Consider the following 23457-nt stretch of genomic DNA (forward strand, 5'->3'; position numbering starts at 1 on the left):
GGCAGCCATTCAAGCTGGAAAAAAGGAGAAAAGGCACAGGTTACATAGCAGATAATAGTTAAATTCTGTAGAATACAATAGTGTTTTATCTGCTATGTGCCTGTGCCCTTTCTCCTTTGAATGGCTGCCTCCATGGCTACACAGCAGCTAATTTATATAAATTATAGTAGACTTTCTCTAAACACACAACTTTTACCAGTGCAGGGCAGCAGCACATTATATTTTAGCTACTTTTATACACTTTCATTTTTTGGTGTTACTGTTCCTTTAAATGGGATCTCCTGAGAAAGTGAAAATTTAGTATAACTGTCATCTGACTGAAATAAGTAACTTTCTAAATATAACCAATGAAAAATTCTGTCCTGCTTCTAAAATAACCAAGTTACAATTCACTCTACCCCTCTCAGCATCTGCCTCTCTTCATGCAATAGGTGGAGTCAGGTTTTGACTGAATTCGGCAGCTTATTTGCCTGTGTATGTGGCACTCTGAAGGGCCTACCTGACCAATATCTGCCCAAAAATTGGCCAGATGTTGATCGCCAGGTTTGATTTTCTGGTTGGATGGAGGACCACAATGGCTCATTGGTGTGTTCCTCGCCCCGACAGGCTTTATCCACATTGTTTTGACCCAATCGGCCCCATATCTCCCACCTTAGGTAGGCATATTGGGGAAAGACTCAAGCAGATCTTATAATGTATGCCCAGGTTTAGAAAACAGAAAATAATTCCACCTTGAACTGCCTGAATTATTTGCAAATGTCTCTTTCTCAGTCTCTTATAACTGAATGCTTAAAGCTTCAATGGGTTCTTCAACAAAACACAGCACAAGGTAAATGGACAAGTGTTAATAAAGTAATTAGTCTATTAAGGCAACAGATTGTTATGTAGACAATAGCATGGAATACTAAGGGACTCAAGCACCATGCCAAATCCATGTGGTGGAACCAGTTGAGTCAGGTTCATAACGACAGCAGTGTTTCTAGGACTGAGGGCAAATTCAGAGCGATTAGGAAACATGCTCGATCAATGCGTTCAGTCAACTTGTTGGCATTGGATACTATGTCTCGCTATGGGACGCAAACACGGAGCCAACCCAACCAAGCTGGTGTAAGGCAAGGCAATATATTCACACAAGCTCATTTGAAATAAAAGCAGCAAATGGATGAGAAATATGAAATACTTGTTTAGGTGGGCACCAAATCTAAACTATATGTTTTATAGGTCAGTTTATATGCAAAGCTATGTTGCCTACAGGAAAACTAAAGCTTAACAAAGAACGAGTCAAGACGTGCTATCACTTATATTTTAGGTTACTGAACCAGCCCAACACAAATCCTTTTAGCAGTGCAGGTCTGTGCCACCATAGGTGCCCCCCATCTGCTTTTCTGATGATTTACAGCACATGCTCTGGGCTTCTATCAGTTACCTGAGTGTAGGGCCTGATGCACAATATACAATATATATACACTACAAGGCTAATTAGTAATTCCTTCAGATTTACATTACATGGCATCATACAAACCAGTGTGTTCTGCATATAAATTATTACTAATCCACTCTATAGTGTCAGCTACTGTAACTTTGCTGCTAATCTATTGCTAATTTCCAGTGTCCCTGAAATTATCTTTCCAACAAAAGCCCAGAGCATACTGAGCATGTGCAGTGCCACTGGCACACAACATCACCCTAAACAGGCTGGGAGTTCCATTGGACAACTTTGAAAACCCAGATTGCTGCTAAACCTTCAGGCTGGTACAGCAGGTTTAGTATATAAAATACAATATTTCTACCCATATTTTTGTTTTTGCTATCTCTTTTTATATTTACTGCAACCTCATCTTCATTACAAACTACTGACTTGGTAAGTATGGGGCACACAGCAAAAAATCTGGTGGTTTGCACAGTGCCCCTAAATGAGCCCCAGTGTTTCTGGTGATAATAGTTTTGTATTGCAATAACATAAGAGTGTCAAAAAGAGACAATGAATACAAGAAACGAAAAATAAATAATTTACTCCACATTTATTAGGGATTAATCCCTATAGTGAACCTAACAAAAACTGAACTAATGAGCCTGGTCCTACCCTCCCCTTTTCTATCTCTATTGATGGCACCCTCATCAACCCGGTCGATTCGGCGCGTTGTTTGGGGGTGATCTTTGACTCCTGTCTCTCCTTCTCTGACCATATTAACACCACTGTCAAAACCTGTCACTTTTTCCTGCGCAATATTGCCAAAATCCGTCCCTTTCTCTCTACTGCAAAAGCTAGGCTGCTCATGCATGCACTCATCCTATCCCGACTTGACTATTGTAACCTGCTACTAATCGGCCTCCCTAACTCCCATCTTTACCCCCTATATTAAACACTGCTGCCAGAATTCTCCTCCTCTCATCCAGGAGAGTTCAGGCCCTTCGCCTGCTAAAGTCCTTATCGTGGCTTCCTATTAAACAAAGAATATTTTACAAACTCCTTCTCTTAACCTTCAAAGCCCTCCATTCCTCTGCTCCTCACTACATCTCTTACCTTGTGTCTCTGTATGTTCCTGGCCGACTCCTTCATTCCTCGCAGCAGCACTACTACTGCTGTTTCCCGCCTTAAACCTTTCTGCCTTGCTGCCCCTTACATTGGGAATGCCCTCCCTGATTTCCTCCGGAGAGAATCCTCCCTCAGTCTTTTTAAAACCAAACTAAAAGACTACCTTTTGGAGCACTCACCCAGCACCTGATCTGGGAAATAGCACTTATATTGTAATGTCACCCACTGTGACCTACAGCACTTATATTTGCCTATTTGTGTCTGTAAGTTACCCTCACATATATATTGTAAGCTCTACGGGGCAGGGACCTCCATCCTCTTGTGTCTAACTCTTAACTTATTGCAACTGTACCTTGTATTTATTTGTGCTTATTGTAATACTTTGTATTTATCTATTTTTATACCCCTGTTTATATTAATGTATTCTACTGTACAGCGCTGCGTACATAAGTAGCGCTTTATAAATAAAGTTATACATACATACATACATACATAGTGACAGTGAAGCAAATTGTATGGGCAAACTCTGCCCTTACCTCAAAAAACATAAAGTACAATCACATAATTTTCTAAGTTCTGACCCACTGAGAATATCAGTAGCTTTACTTTCAAAATTACACGTATATTTATAACCAAAAAGTCAAAGAGCCTCATCACTGATATATAATTACCTCCAATGTGTTGCCAGTCAGATCAAACTCTGGAGGTACAAACGCTCCTTCTGGATCATCTGGAAGGAAAAGTGTCACAGACGTTGCAGTAATTGGCTCATTGAGTGCTTTGTAGTGCAAAATAACTTAAAACTACACATGTTTTAAAGCAGATTAAACCAAATAAGTGGCATTTCAGTGAAGACTAAAGACTAAAGGAAATTCCAACATTAAAAAGAAAACATGCCTGTTTATATTTTTGGTTGCATTTAAAGGCAAAGTAACAACTTATATATTACATTTTAAAGAAAATTGTTATATGACTTGCAGGGGAGCCCCTTGCTTCTGCAGTGCAAATTCCATCTTGTTATTGCTATTTACTAGGTACAACGGAAACAGCTGTATCAGCTTTTTAATGTGGCAAAATGTGTTGTAGATTACAGGAGAATTAGTAGATACATGATTCACATTAAATGGAAGCATATAAATCAGTACATTTTGCCGATGAATGAATTATCAGCTGTATAGTATTGGCTACTATGATAGAAGTAACCTCACTTCCTGCTAATGTTATAATATTTTTGAAATTCCTCTAGGGTGAAGACACATGGAGCTGCTAGTAGCAGCTACTTGTCGTTGCTACTAAAATAGACAATGCTGATTATTTACTGATAATTGTCTCTATGTGTGTTTTAGCAGAGGCAACTCTCACTTTTGTCTGGAGTTTAGTAGCCTTGAAAAAGTAGCTGCTACTAGTAGCCCAGTGTGTCTTCACCCCTACACTGAGCTCTTCAGAAGCAGCTAAGACCACACTGAGCATGTGTAGTGCCACTGGCACTCAAAAGAACGTCAAGCAAAATCCAAGATGGCAAGCTCCTGTGCACAACTTAGAAGGCCTTTGTTATTACCAGTATACAGCTACTGAATATCTGGGTACACTGAGTTCACTATATAAGATATAGCTTTTCTAGCCATATTCTTTTTTAAGTTTCAGTTACCCAGTTACAGTTACGCTGACCTATGTTGACTAATCTTAAGATTCAATTATACCTTTTGCACCTTTAAACTTTTTTTTCATATTTGTTTTTGGTGGTACAGGCAGCCTAACTTATAGACCCAACTGTTTTTTATCTGTGGTTGAAGTGGAGTTGCTGCGCACTTGTATAACAGATTTCAGCAGCAGCAGCCTGATGGGAAACTGGCCTGGCCTAGCTCAGTCAGCTGCAAAAAAGCTCTGGTAAAAACTTGGATGACTCAATGAATATCATAACTCTTGTGACAGGTAAAGAAAAAAGTAAGAGGGAAACAAAATGAGATGCATTTTGCATTACAGACAGCTCCAATACTGGATATGAGCCAGAGAAGTCAAGGCTCACACTGATGGCTACATAGTCAGATCACAGCCAAAGATTTTAGAGTGCGTCAGGACAGACAGCGGGGGTATCATGGGGGTTTTAGGACAAGAAACAGCTCCTTCTGGAACAGCAATATTTGCTAATGTGATGCAATCTAGACAATGTTAAATGAGCCTAAGGGAAGGTGGCACTGCCAACTGTTCTGCAATCACCACTCACTGTTGCTCCTAGTGTGACTGAAGAGAATAGCTGAACTGCGCAGGCTAAAATCTTAAGAGAAACCGAAATAAAGCAAAGTGGTGAAAGCTAAAGTACATTCTACCCACGTAAAAATCAAGGCACGGCAAATAATTTATTGCTTTGCAGAAAAAATGCTTCCACCGCCTGCTGCACATCCAAGCTGAACAAATGGCCTCTCTCTTGCTCAACAACAAGAGCTTAATTGCACATCTTCCCAACAATTCTCCTGTGTGTGTGTTTTAATGATTGATCTGTAATTATGGCTTTAATTAAGCTGCATGATGGAGCTATCCTGTCTCTCAGTCGCAAAGGACTCATAGAAGCCACAACGCTGCTTGCTTCCTCTTCAGAACCTGAGAACTCTCTGCTTACTGACCCAGTTAATATTGTGGCTCTCCCTCATATGTATACTTGCAAATATACAAAGTAGGAAAATTCTCTGTACAAAAGAACCTGGATAAACTTTAGTAACATCTGTGATTAGGGCTGCCACCGGTTCCTTTATGAACTGAACAAATGAACAGTTCTGTTTGTCTTGGTCCTGTTCAGTTTACAGCTGTCTGGGTTCCAGAATGAACAAAAATCTAGCCAATACCCACCGCTGATGTCACAACTCCGCCCCCATACATCACAAATTCACCCCAACACACCACAACTGGGGGGAAGGTAGAAGAGGCACATGCCTAGGGTACAACGATGGCGGGGGAGCTAGGCACATACTTCTTTCTTTACCTGCCCCATAAGCACACTACTTCACAGAGGAGGTAAAGGTGGCCGGCCAGATTGCCTAGAGCATCCAGCTTGGCTCAGCTCTGCCCCAACATGTCATGGCCCCACCCTATACATCACTGTTTACCTCCACAATGCCATCTGCCCCCACTAGCCTGATGTTAGCCAAGGTAAAAGGTGGCAACCCTATCTGTGATGCAGAGCAGTGGGTAGATTGGGCAAGTGCAAAATCATGTGTGTACATACAAACTTATCTGTGCACTCAACTATTTGTCCACCCCATCTGTTTCACTTCCTGCTGCCTCTTTTTCCAGGCTGTGTAGGGGCGGCACTCAGCACACTGCACTAAGAATAGGAACCAATCAGCAGCTGGACTGATCTAATGGGGAACTGAAACATTTGCTTCTGTTACTGCAGGGCTGTGATTGGCTATCCTCTTCCTACAGTGCTTCTGGCAGGGGCCATTTTAAAGATAACAATCATTTTTAGTCCAGTGTGAAAGCTGTTTTTTTTTTTTTATTATGGTATACGATTCCTTTATATGAGAAGGAAAGGTTCAATCGCACGGGGGGGGGGGGGGTTAGGGTATCAGGTAAGTGATTACATTCATGGGGGGATGGGGGTGCCTAACATTTGGCACTGCCCCGTGATAGAACCGTTCCTTCTCCTTTAAAGGAGAAGGAAAGGGTGTAAAGTGCGACCCCCTAAACAGAAAGGCCCATGTCCCTGTAGCAGATCGCTTACTTTTTTTTCTAGGATATCCTGTATATTCAGTAACAAAAATATTTAGACGGAGCACTGGGACCGTTGCTTCATTTAAAATATCACTTTTATTAATAGAGTTAAAAACATCAGTGGCCTCGTGCCACTTCATCAGAAGCAGCTTCTGATATTTTAAATGAAGCAATGGTCCCAGTGCTCCATCTAAATATTTTTGTTACTGACTGTTGGAATACGCCTGGACCGGGGGCGCAACAGACGTTGTAGCACGGGAGCCGTATACAGCTGGAAGCTCCGGTGAGTGCTCCCCTTACCATATTATATCCTGTATATTGCCTGCAGTCTGTGATTTTCCAAAATGCTATATTTCTTCTATTGCGGCCGCCATGTTGGATATATAAATCATTCCAACATGGCGCCGCGTAAGTTACTGCGCATGCACAAACCTTATTCCTCCCCTAGATGCGAGCGCGACCTACTCTACCTGAGCTCTCCTGCTTTGTGAGATGGAAAGTGCGCTCACAGTCTATGTTAAATATGCATGCGCTTCCTGAGTAGCTGGTCATAGTGTCTGTGCAGGAGCGATGCATTCTGGGAATCTTCTCTACCCAGCTCAGCGGTTTTTCTTCCAGTTTGGCTTCTGATCTTCTGAACAGGTGAAATATGGGGAGACTTAAGGGCGCTATTGAGACAACTGAAGGTAAGCCTGCAGCTTGAGATTAACTCTTTACTAGCCTTTCCTTCTCCTTTAAGGCTAGTGGCACACAGAGCGATTCATCAGCCTTTCTCTGCCTGCAGCCAATGCACTCCTACCCATTCCCTTACAAATGCACAGGCATACCATCATTCTATGAGCATGTACAGTTAGCAGATTTTTCCACATAAACATGAAAGTGTGACTTTTCATCTTGAAATCCACTCCGTGTGTGCACTCACAGGCTGACACCATATGTGCAACTACATTGGAATGCTGGGTAACATGGCTGCAATATGGGTAAAAGACATGGCTAATAGTGCCATATATTTGTTTAGTAAATGAGCCCCATCATACATGTGTATGCCATTTCCATGCCCAAAAACTTTTGGAAAAGTTGTCACATAAACGGTTTGAAATTGTACGTACCACTGAGCTGCTCCATAAAGCAGACGTTGCCGTTGGTGTTGAATGCCAGGGTGTCTGGAGTGATGCAGAGTGTCTGGAAGATGGCTGAATGGGCTATACTCTTCATGGAATAGCAGCACTCCAGGCAGATTGCCCAAATATCCTGCTCAGTAAGGCAGTTGTCACGTAGTGACAGAATATCAGCCAAGGACACATTCTCCTGCCAAGACATTTCACAATAATTCATTAGTAAGCTGAAGATTCAATACACACAAACACATGGCGTCGTTTGTAGACGACTTACAGAGGAAATGTTACACTAAATGGTTTCTAACACATCCACATGTTTTATAAAAGAGTCCAAGTGAGTTTACAAAATGGGTGTCCTGCCAGCTGGATGCTGCAAACTCTAGTTCAACAACATCTGGAAGGTCAGGCTAACATGATCCTATAAACGGGCTGTATATAATATCATTTCAGAATAGAAAATTCAACTAATACAGAATAAGTTCTATTATTATTATTATTATTATTATTATACAACTATACACAGGGCTACACAGAATTTATTTAATCAGCAGGCCACTCCTCAGAATAACTTGCAGTCTAGGTCTGGTACTTAAAGGGAAACTATTATACTAAACATAGAAAAAAAAAAACCCAGAGGCCCTTTAGACTTAAGGAACAGAAGTTTCATTAGCAGTAGTGTAGGGGTTTTTTCACAGAGAGGGCAGTGAGGTTAGGGAATGCCCTTGCCAGTGATGGCAGATTCTGTTAATAAAGGCACAAGGAAAGGCTGATGCCAGCGTAGGGGCTGATTCTCCGGATCGGGCCAAGAATCAGCACCATGTGGTAATAGCCTTAGGGGTTGGGTAGGGTGCAGGGGGGGGGGGGGAAACACCTACACGCCCACCTCTTCCATCCTTCATGAACACATGAATGATCAATCAGATAGTGCTGTTTATCTACAGGCCGAGAATTAGCCCTGTGTGGCCATACACGTAGCAATTTCGAAAGATCGTTCCCACCCTCCACTGACGTTGAGGGCTGAATTGTCAGATATGGAGGTACAAACAATTGAAATTCTACCTCCACCTGCCGATTCAGCCCTGAAAGTAGATTTTGTTTGGGAGCCTTCAATGGCCTTCAAAATCTTTTAACCTGGCCCGATCGCCGAGTCGACCGATATCCAAGGCTTTTATGATACTGGTCGCCTCTTCGAGCCGCCATACACGCACCGAATATCAGTGTGTGTAAGGCCGGCTTTAGGCTTCACACGGGGTGAATTCTTGGTCTGCAGATAAACACAAGCCAAGAATTCACCCCTACACATCAAACATCATATTGTGCCTGTACCTGAAGCCATTTTGTTAGCCCAGGAGAAGACACACAAAGTGGAATTCACGTCAAATTCCACTTAATTCCGCTTTATGCGTCTGCAATCCTGCTATCGGGGCTAAAAAAATGGCTAGGGGTGGATTCCTGGCTTGTGTTTATCCACAGGCTGAGAATTTGCCCCGTGTGGCATCAGCTTTAGAGGAAGGGTGGGATGAAGGAGGACACCTATGTCCCACCGCATCCCGTTTATGAACACAAAAATGGGCAAACGTAAACAGCTTAATATTTATATAGGACAAACTCAGGTCTCTGTGTTTAGCTTTTTTGTGCAAAGGCCTGTGTGCAGGGGGCAAGGTGCAAAAACCTTGCTTTCTGCATTAATAGTTTATTTGTAGGTACTGGATCAACAGATACAAGCTTTACATGCAAATAATATAAATTAACTTTACCATTGGTCCTTTAAAATAAACCTTAAAAAGTGTCAGGTATTTTTAATAATATGATTATATTTAATCAAGTTAATATATTTATAAACACCCTAACAGCAAAATATAGAAACAGCAATGAAGGGATAATGCAGAATAATATCATAACAGACATAAGCTTATTAAACAGTCTTAGCTACAGTTAATCTATGTCTGAAAGACAGTGCTGACCTATGTGATATTATAAACAAAATCTGATACTGGAATACATATTACATTGCACCATTTCTTTTGATGGGCAACTAATGCTGGAAAACATATGCCCCCCCAGTACAGTATTCCCTGCATAGTTGTACATGTAGTGTACAGTTATAGTTGAACAGACGCTGTTTAGGCAGTGTCAGTGTTGGATCCCTCCATTGTGCACTGACCCATTTCCTTTGGAGTGTTTACAGTCATATAGGTCAATATCCATGTCACTAGTCAGATACCGTTCAGATTCAGTGACCACTTTTTAGTCTGTAGCTATAGAGTGAAAATAAAGAGGGGAGTTATAACACTGCGGGTGTGTATGTACGTAGATTCACGAACAAGCTAAAAGGGTTAAGGAGACCGCCTCATACGTATGCAAATAAGTCATAACAGGATTCTGGGAACAAATTCCTTTAGGCTCTTAGAAAAGCCCCATTTACATGGGTTTAACCTATAGACCAGTGCTGTCCCCCCACCTGTCTGGCTGCTTTGATGGCTTACCTTTGAGTAAGCATTAAATGGTATCAGTACCGAGATTAACTGGCCCCCTGCATGGTTCTCACCTCAGATTCAGGCTGTAATCCCTCTGTATTGTTTAAAAATGTAATCCCCTGTGTTTTTCACACCTTTTAATCTCTGCATTGTTCCCACCCTGCAGTGTTCACACCTCAGGCTCAGACTGTAATCACTCCCATTGTTCACTTCTTCACACCTCCGACATAGGTACTGTAGGCAGAGTATGGCACATACAGCCAGCATAGGGCAGGTAGAGTATGGCACATACAGGCAGCATAGGTCAGGGAGGGTATGGCACACACAGGAAGGGTAGGGCAGGCAGAGTATGGCACACACAGTCAGGGTAGGGCAGGCAGAGTATGGCACACACAGGAAGGGTAGGGCAGGTAGAGTATGGCACATACAGGCAGCATAGGTCAGGTAGAGTATGGCACACACAGGCAGCATAGGTCAGGGAGGGTATGGCACACACAGGAAGGGTAGGGCAGGCAGAGTATGGCACACACAGTCAGGGTAGGGCAGGCAGAGTATGGCACACACAGGCAGCATAGGGCAGGCAGAGTATGGCACACACAGGCAGCATAGGGCAGGCAGAGTATGGCACACATAGGCAGCATAGGGCACTCTGCCTGTGTGTGCCATACTCTGCCTTCCCTATGCTGCCTCTGTGTGCCATACTCTGCTTGCCCTATGCTGCTTGTGGGAGGTGAACCTGGCAGGGGTTTGTTGTGGGAGTTTGTTAGCAGTTGGAAATAGCCATTAAATGGTCCCTAAGGTGTGTAATTATGTACTGGGGGTTGCTCTGCTATCCACAGGGGAGGAGGAGGCATATGGAATTTAAGGGTATATCTTAATATGACATAATTCTTTCACATATGAATGATGGTTGATATCCCCACTGTAAGGACCAAGCATTTGGGATTTTGATGTGCTACCACCATTGTGATAAAATAGGTGTGGTTTGAAGTGGGTGTGGTTTCAAAAAGGGAAGTGGTCAAAACTGGCTTCCATTAGCGGCCCTCCACCATGTATGCTAGAGAAATTCCGGCCCTCGGCACCGTAGAAGTTGGACAGCTCTGCTATAGACTAATGCTTACCCACTGGGTTTTCAATGCAAAAGCCAGGATAATAGCTGATCAGATTCCCAACTACAGACCGGTTTCGCCCTTCTTGGGGCTCATCAGTGTAGTGCCAGGTTTACCTAAGCTGATCAGAAAACCCTGCACTACACTGATGAGCCCCAAGAAGGGCGAAACCGGTCTGTAGTTGGGAATCTGATCAGCTATTATCCTGGCTTTGCATTGAAAACCCAGTGGGTAAGCATTAGTCTATAGGATAAACCCATGTAAATGGGACTTTTCTAAGAGCCTAAAGGAATTTGTTCCCAGAATCCTGTTATGACTTATTTGCATACGTATGAGGCGGTCTCCTTAACCCTTTTAGCTTGTTCGGGAATCCCCACTCTTGGCTCTACCTAAGCTGATCAGAAAACCCTGCACTACACTGATGAGCCTCAAAAAGAGCGAAAACCGGTCTGTAGTTGGGAATCTGATCAGTTATTAAACTGGCTTTTGCATTGAGAACCCAGTGGGTGAGCATTAGTCTATAGGATAAACCCATGTAAATGGGACAAGCCCATGTAAATGGGACTTTTCTAAGAGCCTAAAGGAATTTGTTCCCAGAATCCTGTTATGACTTATGTACGTAGAGAAATCAGTTTGGACATACGCATTACACTGCCTCAGACTGAACTAATGAGTGGCGAGATATTGCTGCTGACTCTGGAGTCTGCAGGGGCGTCAGAAGCTTTTATCAACCATGAGTAGCTACTATAGTAATTAATTTAAACCCCCTGGGGTCATTTACCTACTGGACAGCAGCAGCTGGACTACAGCCAGTTGCACAAAAGTTCCTATTTATTAATTACTTGCATCAACATGACCTCCTTGCACTACAGTTGCACTCTGTGCCGCTTCTGTTCCAAACCAACCGTTGTTGTGCCTGCTGATGAAGGTCCCTGTAGGAACCCTGGCCGCACCACTACCTCTAAACCAGGGGTAGCTCCAGAGTCCCCAGATCGGCCTGCACCGCAGTACAGATGCACCAAAAGGATCAGGCAAATGCATACAATTCATGTTGTAGTGTAGGAGTAAATTGTGTTAACACATCAGCCATAAATGCATTAGACGGATCTCCCCTGGCAACCATGATAATGCTGTATTGTAGGTAAAAAAACACATTTAAATGGAAAAAAAAACAAAATACCAGGGCTTAAACTGGTATTTTTTTTTTAAATAAGTTTTATTTAAAGTTTTCCTAATAAACATTATGAACAATAAAGAAAGATTAGAAAATATGAAAGAAAAGGTGTGAATAGAGAGGGAGAGAAGGGGGAGCCTGGGGATGAGAAGATCAAAAGGGTGCTCAATCTAGCTGGGGTTGTTGGCTCAGCCAAGAGCCTTAAAATCACTTGACTTGTTGTCATACAAACAAAGAAGTTGACAACCCTTAACTGCACACTGCACGCACAGTTCTCTTTAACCCTTCCATTGCCTCATTTGCAAATTAGAATTCGCTCCGGTATTCGGCCAAATCTGTAATGAAGGATTCAGAGTTTGTGCAAACTCGGTGCATGTGGGACACTGGTCCGAAACCCCTTGATAAAGCGCTGTGTAAATTTATGGTGCTATATAAATAATGATAATAATAATAAAGGCTTGCCAATCTCTGTGGGATGAAACATACCCTGCAACTTTATTTGAATGTACTTGTCCCCTGCCAAGATAACCAGTTGGGGAACTCTTCCCACATTTCATTTTTCAGGCCAATTATATTTTTAATCCATTTCGGTTTGGTTTTGCTTAGAACATTGGACACTGATCAGAATAATGTACATATACTGTATGTCAGTACCTTGATTAAATCCTCTAGGTAGGTAGGATTCTAAGGTCATTTTGATGAGTTTGAGTGGTCAAACTCACCTACTCACCATACTAGAACAGTATTTGAGGGGGAAGTTGATATTCTCACTTGCAGTCAAAAAATATCTTAAAATTACTGTTTCAAGTTAGGTCTGCTAGAGTTGCTGCCCAGGTACTGACCCTTTGGCAAATTAGCCTAGTATTTTAACAGTATTAATACTGAGGTTTCTCACATGTGCAGTTGCCCTCTATAGAGGGTTCTGAGCTGCATTGTTCATGCCTCGGTATCATCTGAGTTGCGGGGTGTGTGCATACAATGTGTTCCTTCTGCACAAACACATTTGATAGGAGAAAGCAAAATATTCTGCACCCTGGCCAGGCACCTTTCACACACACAGGATCCTTCTACGCATTTCCACGCTGCTCTGAGACAGGCAGACCGAAGCAAGTGGGGCCCTTTAACTCTACACCGATTAGAAAAATGGCAGGCTTGTGCATATTAGGAGGTTTTGGGTTTTCCATTTTAGATTAGTTTGGATGTTTTGGGTTTTTTAATGAACCTTTCTGTTAGGCTGTAAAACCTGGAAGATGTTGGTTCAAGTGATATAGGTTTCCTTAGTGGATGTAAAGCACAAACTGTGCAGTACAAGAAGCAGAGAAGAAGCAAAAAGTGAAAATAATCTGAGAAAATAGCTAGTATAAATCTAGAGCAACTGGAATTGCTGAGTAATCGTTGAAGACTTTCATTACTCATCCGAGCAGCTTCTTCGGTTCAACTGACTGGTATGGGAAGTACTTGGCATATAAACTCTTCCACTAATCCAATCACAATGGCACATTTTAACTCTTCACTTTACTGTGATAGGATTTCATAGGTATCATGCAACTCATGTGCAACAACAGGTGTTACTAGTAAGAGTTGCATGAATGGATGTGTGAAGTGATCTGAAACCGCCAGGGTACAGATGTTAGAACAGCATGGTATGTAGCAAACAAGTGGTGTCGAAGGCCCCCGCGGCTGTTTAGAGATGGTTCCTCCACCTTAACACGGCACCAAACCAGCAGTTTTCTTTGTTCAAAATTTGGACATTGCTGTCTTCGAAGGAGTGCCCCATGTCTTTTATGTGTATAAAGACAGCTGAGCCTTGCCCTTTAGAGTTCGTCTTTTATGCTGAGCAATTTGCTTGATGAGCAGTTGCTTTGTCCTCCCAATGTATAGGCAAATGTTTCTGCCAGATGGGCTATGTGCTAGGTCTTCACAGAGAGAACTGGGTTGGCCTGGAAGTTGGCACTTCGCATTCTACTACACTCCAATGTTATACAACGTAACCCATTTAGAAGTTGCCTTCAGTACCTCGCACCATGAGCTCAGGGATGTTTTAATAAACAAACAAAAGGGGCACTGACCATGGCAATTGGCCCCACCATCAAACGTTTCCTCTGTTACAACTTTTTACTGAAGCTCTACAACAAAATGGTTTCCATTTTTTTTAATCTAAACTTTTTAATCTAGATTTTTGGAATCTTCAGTAAAGAATTTCTTGGGGTGACAAGGGCCCATCATTGAGGCCTTTGTCCTGAACCCATTGGTTGTTAATACAAGCATCCAGTTTGGAACCCCAAGTCTATAAAACAGTAAAGGTAACAAGAAGAAACACTGGGTTTCTAGGGCTCTTTACTCAGGTATGGTAAAACTTTCTGCAGAATAAATATAGCATTCTAGGTGGCACTATGTGGAAAATCTATTGGCAGTAAAAGGCTAAAATGACTTTCCTTCTCCTTTAAAGACTGATATATGAATTGGAGAGGGGTTGAACATAAAGATAAGTAATAAAAACTAACATTATCAATAAAACTGTAGTCTCAATGAGCAATTTTTATTTTGGCTGACAGGTTTAGTGACCCCCATTTGAAAAGCTGGAAAGAGGGAGAAAAACTATAAAAAATGATGACCAATTGAGACGTTTCTTAGAATTGGCCATTGTATAACTTACTAAGAGTTAACTTAGTAGAGTTTAATCATAGGCTCACATAAGTCACTACTGAGCCCATTGGTACCCAAAAGCTGCCCTGCATGAGCTCAGTGACTGTGAATAAGGACAGGATTGCAGTTACCACTAGAAGTAGGAGATATAGGGTAAACTACTGACCGAATATCCAACTAGAAGCCAGAAAATGTTGGGTATCCTTGTATATATTGAAACCGGAGTGACGTGCACGCCTACCTGTCCTGCTGAATTGGGTGCATGCACAAAGACATGCCTAACTCTGGAAGGAGCTGAATTAAAGTGACAGCACAGTCCTGAAGCAAATGAACTGGCACCAAATTTTCACAGGTTATAAAACTGGTCAGTGGTACTTCCAGCAGGAGGGTGCAGGAAGGAGGATGGGGACAGGGGATGGGAGTATTTCTGGGGGAAGATGTAGAGCAGTGATCCCTAACCAGTGGCTCAGGGGCAACATGTTGCTCCCCAACCCCTTGGATTTTTAAATTCCTGACTTGGGGGCAAATTTTGGTTGAATAAAAACAAGATTTACTACCAAATAAAGCCTCCTGTAAGCTAAGAGCCAATCTTAGCCCTTATTTGGCACCTCCATGAACTTTTATGGTGCTTGTGTTGCTCTCCAAGTCTTTCTATATTTGACTGTGGCTCACGAGTAAGAAAGGTTGGGGATCCCTGATGTAGAGTGGGCAGGGAAGAGTCTGGCATCAGGTCAGGTGCCCACAGAATACCTGAAAGGCGACTGGGGTTTGGGCAGAAAGTCCCCGATTCTATGATCCCGTGGGTGGGTCACAAGTACCCCTGCTTGGAAACCTGGCCAAGATGCAGATGTGTTCCCTCCCTCCCACCCCTGATTATAATGCTATTTTTAACTCTTGCTATTTTTGATCCTCCTGGAGCGACATCACTTCCGGTCCACAGTGCTGTCAGTTTCGTTTGCCCTCAGGTTGAAAGGTCTTGGTAGGGGACACAGGTGGTGGTTGTTTGCGGATCTAGGCCGGACATGGGTCTGCCCAACCAAACCCACACAGGTCTCTAGTGCAGGGTTACAGAAAAGGAAGTCAGACTGGGAGGGCGGAGGGGGAATAGCAAAATGTTAGCAGAACAGACTACTGACATCAGCAGGGCTGTATTTCTATGTAGGCACATGGGGGCCCCATGCATAAAGAAGTAACTTTCAATGTGTGCCTAAATAAAATTCCCTCCAGCCCACCATCGGACACCTGAAGCTTATTTAGGCAATAGATGTGAGGAGGAAGGGGGGTACTCTCCTCTTCTGCGATCAGCACATGTGCAGGGCATACTGCACCGATTGGCAAGTGTAGGGGCCAATCAGCCGTCTGGTACCTAGGGCACATGACTGAGGAGGGAAGGCAAATTTCTGACAGGGGAGAGTGCATGCAGCATATAACTTTTATACCAGGCGGTGTACGTTTGTGCCCAATGGTTACTACCTATGCTTGTGCCTTTATCGAAGTGCATCTGTGCTTTTCACCATCTGTGCCTTAAAGGAACAGTAACACCAAAAAATGAAAGTGTATAAAAGTAACTAAAATATAATGCTGCTGCCCTGCACTGGTAAAAGTTGTGTTTTTACTTCAGAAAGGCTACTATAATTTATATAAATAAGCTGCTATGTAGCCATGGAGGCAGCCATTCAAAGGAGAAAAGGCTTATCTGTTATCTGCTATGTAACCTGTGCCTTTTCTCCTTTTTTCCAGCTTGAATGGCTGCCCCCGTGGCTACACAGCAGCTTATTATATAAATTATAGTAGTGTTACTGTAGCAAACACACCAGTTTTACCAGTGCAGGGCAACAGTGCATTATATTTTTATTACTTTAAAGCTCTTTCATTTTTTTAGTGTTACAGTTCCTTTAAGACAGAATAGTATAGCAAGCAATGTTGTTACTTTACTACAAGGTATTTTTTGTTATAAATGTAAATAAATGAAAAGCAGACAAAATGCAAGAGTCCACCGGAAGAAACACTACTGCAGACAGAATGATAAAGTAATCCTCTGCTAAAAGCCTTGTCTGCTGAGAGATCACTTTATTTCTGGCTGCTTAAGAATAACCGCCCAATAAATTCTATTTGTGAAGATGCAGTTAAAGGAAAACTGGAGAAAGGAGAAAATTTTCATTCATATAGGAGCGTGTGAATGAATATTTTGTCTGAGACTGGGATACAGTTGTTAATTTCAAGTTTAGAGAAAACATGACCAGTAAGTTTTCCTTTAAAGGGGTTGTTCGCTTTTGAGTTACCTTTAAGTATGAAAGAGAGTATTATTCTGAGACAATTTGCAAATGGTCTTAATTTTTTTTATTATTTTTAGTTTTTTAATTATTTTACTCTTCGTTCAGCAACTCTCCAGTTTGAAATTTTAGAAGCTATCAGGTTGCTAGGGTCTCAATTACTTTAGCAACCATGGAGTGGTTTGAATGAGACACAGGAATATGAATAGAAGTCCTGAATAGAAAGTTAAGTAATAAAATGTAACAATAGCAATAAAATTGTAGCCTCAGAGAAATTTGAAAGCTAGAAAGAATCAGAAGAAGAAGGCAATTAATTCATAAACTATATAAAAAAATAACAAAGGCCAATTGAAAAGTTATTTAGAATTGGCCATTATATAATGTATTAAAAGTTAATTTAAAGGTTAACCACCTTTATGTATGAAGTGTATGAAGCCTTTGAGCGGACTGGGGCCATAAAAATCCTTTGGAGGGCTACATACGGCCCATGGGCTTCCAGTTGGCAGCCCTGCACTAGAGGATGCGAGGCACACAAAAGCCCCGTACTTATTGCCATCAAAGACAGATATTAAGTAGAGGGCTCCCTTGCATATTGATTTTGGGGTCTTTACTTGCCCTTTGAAATAATCTTACGTTTTTTCATGTTATCATTAGTTATGGAACTAACAAAGGGATTATGTCCTCTTTAAGACAGAAATAACTTTTTTGATTTAAGTAAAAATGATATCAACATAGGGCTGTACTTCCATTAGTCGCCACGAACAGCTGCTCTCTGGGTCACAATGTGGCCCATTTATAAATAAAGGAGAAAAAAAAATGACAATCAAATACCCAGGACGTTTGGTAATCCCCACCCAAAAGCAAACAGTGCAAAATCCTTTCCAGGGCTGTGTATGGCCGTGTCCTTGAAGGCAGAGCCCGGGGTGAGGCAGTGGCATTCTGTGGGTGGAAAGCCTGCCCCTCTGGCATTGTGCCTTATGCTACAGAACAGTGAGCTGTGTGTAGTGTAATAAAACTAATAATAGCTTGAATAGGTGGATTCTTAAAGCCAGATATCAATTGGGCATATCCTCTGCACCCCAAGTAATGCATGGCCATATTACCATTTACTCGCCTTTCCCTGATGTCCCTAGTGAAGACTCACGCTGGTGAATTTTTTCCCCCGCAAACAGCGGTATAACTACTACACGGTAGACCCCACAAACCATAGTAGGGGGGCAGGGGCCATGTGGGCCCAGTCCACAGAATCTGCCCCCCAAAGATTTGCTAGGATGAGGGGTTGTTGTTCAGGTTATGCCACTGTCCACAGTGGAGCACAGGCTCAAGAAAAAATATAGCATTTGGATTCACTGGGGTTCGCCTAACATACTGGCACACTGGGAATTCAGCTTTCCCAGTCCTTTACGTTTCTCCAAATGGATCTACTCATAAGAAAAGTCTTTAATTGGCACATGGGAAGATTAGCCACCCGTGATAAATCTTCACTACCGCGGGCGACTAATCTCCCCGATATGCCATCCCACCGGCAAGAATGTAAATTGCCAGTTGGATGGCATATGCGTTGCTTCAATTTCCTGAAGTCGCCCGAAGTTTCCTCTCAAGGCAACTTCGGGACCCGTATGCCATCCCACCGGCGATTTACATTCTTGCCAGTGGGATCGCATTGTGGGGAGATTTGTCCTGGGGCGACTATTCTCCCTGTCAGCCACTGCCCTTATATAAATGATCAGCACTGTCTATTTTAGTAGCTACAACAAGTAGCTGCTACTAGCAGCTCTGTGTGTCTTCACCCTTAAGGAATAGCTACCTCTCCCTTGGGTAGGACACAGAGCTACTACTATAATCCATACATGTGTATACTTTGTAATGCTTTCCTTTAGGCTAATGCCACACTTAGGGCCAGATTCATTAAACTACGAATCCGAATCACAAAATCCGATAGATGTTTGCAAAAGTCACGAAAATTCAGTTTGTTTGAATACGAAGATTTCGTACTTACAATACGAAATTTTCATATTGAAGTGATTGTTTGCGAATGGCGATCTGATAGTTACAAATTTTTTGTATCCTAATGATCGTAAATGGCGGGAAAACCTTTCTGACTGAACCTTCAGTGCATGATTTTGGAAGCCTCCCATAGGCACTCTGCAGCTCCAACCTGGCCCAAGGAAAGTTACGAAAGTCTGAAACTTTCGCACTCGTTGCGACAAATACGGTTTTGTCGCCCAAATTGTCGCAAAGTACAAATTAACGAAAATATAGCAGAAAGTAGTAAACTATGGATTTTTTGTATTCGGACTTGTCGTACTTGAATGAATGTGCCCCTTAGCGTATATTTTCGGCAAGCCGAAAAACGCTTGCCGAAGATAGCGCCATATGCTCCTACCTGTGCCTGCACCCGAATGAATGAAATACACTCGGGTGCAGGCACATGTACCTGATATCCGCCGAAAATATGAGGTCTCACTTTTTTTGCTGGATATCGGCTACATGTGCCTTCAGCCAAGTGTATTTCATTCATTCGGGTGCAGGCACAGGTAGGCTAATTTTACAGTAGCGGGGTGTATTCTCGGCAATCGTTTTTCAGCTTGCCGAGAATACGCCTGCGTGGCATTAGCCTTAGCTACACTAATGTTACACTTATATTGTGAGACATGGGAAACACTTGTAAAACAAAACAAGGCGGATAATTAGCAGTGAATGTAACACAGGGTGCCGGATACAGAAGGAAACACTCAAATCACAGGAAAAGTCTATTTGGAATCAGGTGTGCATGCGTGTATATACATGTACACTGTCGCTGTTACACATCAAACAAGTTGTTCCCTGAATACACGGATTAATAGAGCAAACAGTTCTTGTAGTTATGACTGTGTAGCAAATTAACCCTAGGAGTGGAAGCGCACAGTTATTACAATACTTTCTGTTACAAAAGCACAATGGATAATATCAAAACCAGTTCCCGCAGCCCAACTTCCCCCCATATAAGGGCCCTATATGAACTGTTTATAGTACCGACAAAGACAAGAGGATTAATAAAAGCCAACTCTGCTCTGCAGTTCTCTGTTCAGTCTCAGAATCTCTAAGGTGCGACTCTGACACAGAGGCAAGCTAACTCCCTAGGTATGAATGATATATGAGCGCAATAAATTTGCCGGAGCGGGTTCTGCAAACTAAATTCTGAAAATCTTAGGGGATTTAAAAATATGTAGAACAATCCCTATGGCATCCCTTCTCTCTAACGGCAATGAGGAACTGCTGACAGATTCCGATCCAAACTCAAAATTGCTTATAGGAAATATAGAGCTTTGGATTCTAACCCATATTAAGCAGTGCTATATAATCCCAGTGCAAGCCTAGTATGCCCTTTAATTTAGACCGTAAACTTCATATTCAATACTTCTTAATTAAATATATAAAGGGGGACAGAAGGGTTAGAACCAGAGAACAACAAAGGGACAAACACATTGATTTCGATAGCAATTACATTTACACATAACTTTAACAACTGGAAACAAATCATGCTCGTACACTGGAAAGCTTAGAATTACATTATTCTTGTTAATATATAAAAAAAAGTACTTGGGTGGAGATTCCCACCCTATAATCTCTCCATGACTAGTATAAAGCAGGTGCTGCATGGGTCAGACACTGGTCCCAGGGGCCCCAGATGCAGTTTATAGGGAGAGGGACGATAAAACTGCTATTAGGCAGCCACAGGCAGCAGTGATTGTAGGCGCAGGCTTTGCAACTGCTTTTAATTATGAAGCCAGAGAAAAGACTCCCTTTCCCACATGAATGTTGTTATAAAGAAAAGCCTCCATTTCCCATGGGCAGCCCTCCAACTCTGGCTGAACTACAACTCTCTGTGCCCATCCAGTACCAGGGGCCAGTGGCTGCACAGCTGGCGGGCAGAGGGTTGCACATTCCCCAACATGGGGCCCTACAGCTATTGATAAACCTATAACTCCCTGTGCCCATCCAGTACCAGGGGCTGCACAGCTGGGGGGCAGAGGGTTGCACATTCCTGTACCAACATGGGGCCCTACAGCTACTGATAAACCTATAACTCCCTGTGCCCATCCAGTACCAGGGGCTGCACAGCTGGGGGGCAGAGGGTTGCACATTCCAGTACCCAACATGGGGCCCTACAGCTATTGATAAAACTATAACTCCCTGTGCCCATCCAGTACCAGGGGCCAATGGCTGCACAGCTGGGGGGCAAAGGGTTGCACATTCCCCAACATGGGGCCCTACAGCTATTGATAAAACTATAACTCCCTGTGCCCATCCAGTACCAGGGGCCAGTGGCTGCACAGCTGGGGGGCAGAGGGTTGCACATTCCTGTACCAACATGGGGCCCTACAGCTATTGATAAAACTATAACTCCCTGTGCCCATCCAGTACCAGGGGCCAATGGCTGCACAGCTGGGGGGCAGAGGGTTGCACATTCCCCAACATGGGGCCCTACAGCTATTGATAAAACTATAACTCCCTGTGCCCATCCAGTACCAGGGGCCAATGGCTGCACAGCTGGGGGGCAGAGGGTTGCACATTCCCCAACATGGGGCCCTACAGCTATTGATAAAACTATAACTCCCTGTGCCCATCCAGTACCAGGGGCCAATGGCTGCACAGCTGGGGGGCAGAGGGTTGCACATTCCCCAACATGGGGCCCTACAGCTATTGATAAAACTATAACTCCCTGTGCCCATCCAGTACCAGGGGCCAATGGCTGCACAGCTGGGGGGCAGAGGGTTGCACATTCCCCAACATGGGGCCCTACAGCTATTGATAAAACTATAACTCCCTGTGCCCATCCAGTACCAGGGGCCAGTGGCTGCACAGCTGGGGGGCAAAGGGTTGCACATTCCCCAACATGGGGCCCTACAGCTATTGATAAAACTATAACTCCCTGTGCCCATCCAGTACCAGGGGCCAGTGGCTGCACAGCTGGGGGGCAGAGGGTTGCACATTCCCCAACATGGGGCCCTACAGCTATTGATAAAACTATAACTCCCTGTGCCCATCCAGTACCAGGGGCCAGTGGCTGCACAGCTGGGGGGCAAAGGGTTGCACATTCCCCAACATGGGGCCCTACAGCTATTGATAAAACTATAACTCCCTGTGCCCATCCAGTACCAGGGGCCAGTGGCTGCACAGCTGGGGGGCAGAGGGTTGCACATTCCCCAACATGGGGCCCTACAGCTATTGATAAAACTATAACTCCCCAGCACTTCTGGCTGTCCAACAATGCAGAGAGTTATAGTTTACTATTATGTGCAAGGGGTCAGGCTGTATATCTCTAATCTATGGACATTTGCCCTATTGGCCCCTAAACAAACCCAGAGGGGAGGGGGGCTCCATGCGACACGTTTAACCCTTGAACCCTCTGATTGCTGCCAGGCTGTCACCCACCTCATCTTCCAGTAATGTTGGAAGGGGTTCGAAATCAAAGAACTCCTTGCCGCCGCCGCCACCATCTTCCTCCTCCTGCTCCTGCTCTTCTTCCTCCACATAATACCCCAGCACATCCAGCTCCTCTGGCTCCATCCCAAGCGCAGCCCGGAGCCCGTCACTAAGCAGTGGCTGACAGGCGGCTCATGGTATCTGCTCCACAGGTGTAAGTCGCCTCTCCGCACGCCCCGGTGCGGCCAAAGCCCTGCATGGATCGCTCCGTGTAGCTCCTACAGCAACGCCAAGCCGCAAGGGGAACGATCGGCGTCCGAGTACCCGGCGGCATACAGGTGTCGGTGATTTCCAACCCAGCGCAACTTACTGCGCCTCGGAAGCGATAGGAATCCACGACTCTCGCACTGCGATCTCCAGAGCGTTCGCTCCACTACGCGATGCCATGGCAACGCACCAGAGCGTGACGTCACGACACGGAAGTGACCGCGACTTGTTAGGCCGCTCGCTGCCTCACACACCTTGCGTGCCAAGCCTCGTTCCGAGTTCTCGTTGCCTTTGGCACTTTTCAAGGCAGTGTTGTGTTTGGGCTGCTGCTGTGAGCTTTATACCTTCCTAGCAAGGAATAGCATTACTACCAACACATAGAAGGGCTGGCAAAAACTTGAATTATACTATTATGTTTATATTTGAGCTGGACTACAAGTTCCAACATAATGTAATTGGGTAAAGCATGCTGGGAGCTGTAGGCCAACAACAAATGTGAGGCAATATCATACCTCCCAACACTTGGAAAATGGAAAGAGGGACAAAAAGAAATGCTGGGCGCAGGGCAGCAATTTTTTTTACCACGCCCATTTTTGCAACCACACCCCCAAAATACCACTCCCATTTGACTAAATTTGACAGGTTATTAAGTTTGAACACAATTCTGGGGGCTTTGGGGTCTTGTTTATGTGCTATTACAGTTTTGCTGAAAAAGGTGAAATTGCCCTTTAAGCTGAAAG

General features: G+C 43.6%; 1 protein-coding gene across 2 annotated transcripts in view; it reads right to left on the bottom strand.

The window, feature by feature from the left end:
- The window catches only part of kndc1 (kinase non-catalytic C-lobe domain (KIND) containing 1), a 64763-nt gene extending 41640 nt beyond the window's left edge, over window positions 1–23123 (bottom strand). For both annotated transcript variants that reach the window (XM_012967752.3, XM_012967751.3), the window contains exons 1-3: window positions 22460–23123; window positions 7354–7552; window positions 3208–3266 (exon numbers count right to left, since the gene is read on the bottom strand). In XM_012967752.3, coding sequence (XP_012823206.1) covers window positions 3208–3266; window positions 7354–7552; window positions 22460–22594 — 393 coding nt within the window. In that variant the 5' untranslated portion in view covers window positions 22595–23123. The remainder of the gene's footprint in view (window positions 1–3207; window positions 3267–7353; window positions 7553–22459) is intronic.
- Window positions 23124–23457: the final 334 nt, after the last annotated feature.

The sequence above is a fragment of the Xenopus tropicalis genome, chromosome 7 (assembly GCF_000004195.4).
Source record: "Xenopus tropicalis strain Nigerian chromosome 7, UCB_Xtro_10.0, whole genome shotgun sequence".
NCBI classification, from domain to species: domain Eukaryota; kingdom Metazoa; phylum Chordata; class Amphibia; order Anura; family Pipidae; genus Xenopus; species Xenopus tropicalis.